This window comes from Aplysia californica, unplaced genomic scaffold (genome assembly GCF_000002075.1).
Source record: "Aplysia californica isolate F4 #8 unplaced genomic scaffold, AplCal3.0 scaffold00011, whole genome shotgun sequence".
Classification (NCBI taxonomy): domain Eukaryota; kingdom Metazoa; phylum Mollusca; class Gastropoda; order Aplysiida; family Aplysiidae; genus Aplysia; species Aplysia californica.
In genome coordinates this window covers 1048972-1051309 of record NW_004797281.1, presented here as the reverse complement: position 1 = coordinate 1051309, position 2338 = coordinate 1048972, and the positions used below count along the sequence as shown (strand labels likewise).

At 42.0% G+C, this 2338-nt stretch overlaps 1 protein-coding gene across 1 annotated transcript in view; it reads left to right on the top strand.

Annotated features, from left to right (window-relative positions):
• Positions 1-1342, top strand: part of LOC101858079 (transcription factor mef2A) — a 22988-nt gene extending 21646 nt beyond the window's left edge. The window contains exon 2 of the mRNA XM_035970297.1: positions 1-1342. This exon is cut by the window's left edge and continues 513 nt beyond it. Coding sequence (XP_035826190.1) covers positions 1-1261 — 1261 coding nt within the window. The 3' untranslated portion in view covers positions 1262-1342.
• Positions 1343-2338: the final 996 nt, after the last annotated feature.

The following is a 2338-nucleotide window of genomic DNA, read 5'->3' as shown; positions in this document are numbered from 1 at the left end:
TTCTAGCAGCCTGAGATCACTCCTTAATGGAGAGAGATCCGAGAAAACAGACGGCCGGTATCTGCGGATAGGTGCAGATAATGACTCTGAAGTGCATGGGGGTGTGTCGCCAGAAACACGCACTCAGCACACAGATTCTCCAACACGAAAATCAACGCCTTCTTCTCACCCTACAAATGTTCATGACGGCGCTGGCAATTCCCAGCCCGTACTTCATAAACCCACGCCAACCTTGACTTTCGGGAGGACAAAAATAGCTGACTCTGGAGGAAGGGAAGTGACGAAAATGTTACCAGCCGGACTCCCATACACTCACGAAACTTCCAGAAGAAAGTTCAGAGTTCAAAACCGAGAGGATTTCTGGGAAATTCGTCCAGCCGCACCTCCGAGCACCCCGGACCACGGAGACCATCGGGTATCTCCGTTTATCAACAGCGGTTCAAACCCCGTCCTGTCTTCTTCTCATTCTAGTCATAACAGGTTTTCGCGGCAAAAGACTAGGCTACCAGTTAGCTCTGAACTTGAGACAGAAAGGCTTCCATTTTCACCCAATGGCGATTCCTTTCACCATAATGAGCCAATACAGAGTAATAAAACACCTTCGTATCTTCTCCCAAACCACGCTCAGAACGGTGAAGGTCACGGCTTTCCGAGAAATGAGTATTTGACGGCAGATGAAGTACAATATTCAAGAAATAACCTCGATAACAACGTACCCCCTACTGCTGATGTGCTCCTTTGCGAGTTGAGAGGTACCAGTGCTGCTGCTGCTTTTCAAAATGACAATGAGCATGAAGGTGATATCCCTGACACTAATCACAACAACAGCACCACAAACAACAACAACAACAACAACATTGTCAACCACGACGACATCAACAATAACGACGAAAACACAGACGACAGCTGCAGTAACAGTTCCAACAGCGAGCGCAAACGAGTGCGGGTCAAAGTCTATCTACCTATCGCAGGCGTGGAACAGCTGGAAGAATCAGGACGTGTGACCCCAGCAGCTGTTAACACAAAATTGACCCCGATCTTGACCCCTGACACCACAACCCCGTCCGCCCCTGCCCCTACTACGCTCCCAAATAATAAAACCACTACGGTTTTGACGTCAGTTTTACCATCTGCCCCAACGTCTACAACAGTAGTCCGTTCCGAGAGGCTCAGCACTTCGCCTACTTTGACGCACAAAGTGACTCCGTCTGTCATCAGCATCAGCGAGAGAAAAGAGGGCGAGGGCGGTTTCTTCCACTGAACTGACATGCAGCGGTAAATGGTCGCTTTTAAGGACAAGCAGGCTAACCCAGATTTCGGGTTTCCAGAAATCTTGATCTACACCAAAAGTGGGCTTTTCCCTACCTACAGGAGAATTTTGGTTTCATTGGTGTGTATATTTGTTTGGTTATAGAGAAAACTCTGCTTGTCTTTTAAAGAAAATTGAACAAGGGGCAAAAATTTTGCCTTCGATTTTCTCAAAACAGTATTTTTCGGGATAGCCCCCTTGTGCTTAAAAGTAACCAAATGTGGTGCAATGACATATTTCAACTTTAATTTCGAGTTTAAATGTGTTTACTGTACCAATGTGGAAAACCCATCGGAAAATAGACGAACAAAATAAAGACAGCAATATTATTATTATTAACAGCACCAAAGAACCAAACTCCTCTTCTGTTGTTGAGATGGCATGTGCTACTGTTATTACTGTTAGTTTTTATTATTATCATTATTATTATTATCATTAATATTATTATTGTTTTATGTATGATTATTATGATTATTATTATTATCATTATCATTATTATTATTATAGTCGCTGGGCTATGAACAAAATACGAAGATAGGGGTTAACAAACGTTGTTGACCCCTAGTGAGGACAGACGTATCGTCTTTTTATTTCACCACTTAATTAGTCTAGAAGAAGTGATATTGTGCATGGCCTTAAGATCAGTCTAATTTTCATTCATTGTTGTTTACACATTTCTCTCTCTTTTGACTTTATTGCTTCATAACTATTAAACATCAGGTCACAATTCTGAAGTATTTCAGCATAGATTTGTTCTGTTCTTCCCTCGGGGAGGAAATTGATTGGATAATTCTAATTCTAATGCTAATGGTCATCTCAATCAGAACACAGTCATTTTGACCTTTGATATATTATATCAAGAGAGTAGTTGTTGGTACTGCTGCTGTTGTTGTCGTTAATGTTTTTATATTTAAGCTTTTACACCTTTGGGCGTGTGCCCTTCACCCAATGCCATGTCGTTTTTGTTGAAAGTGGAGACATTCGATATTGATTTGTTTTTTGTTGTAGTACAGGATTTTGACTGTGATA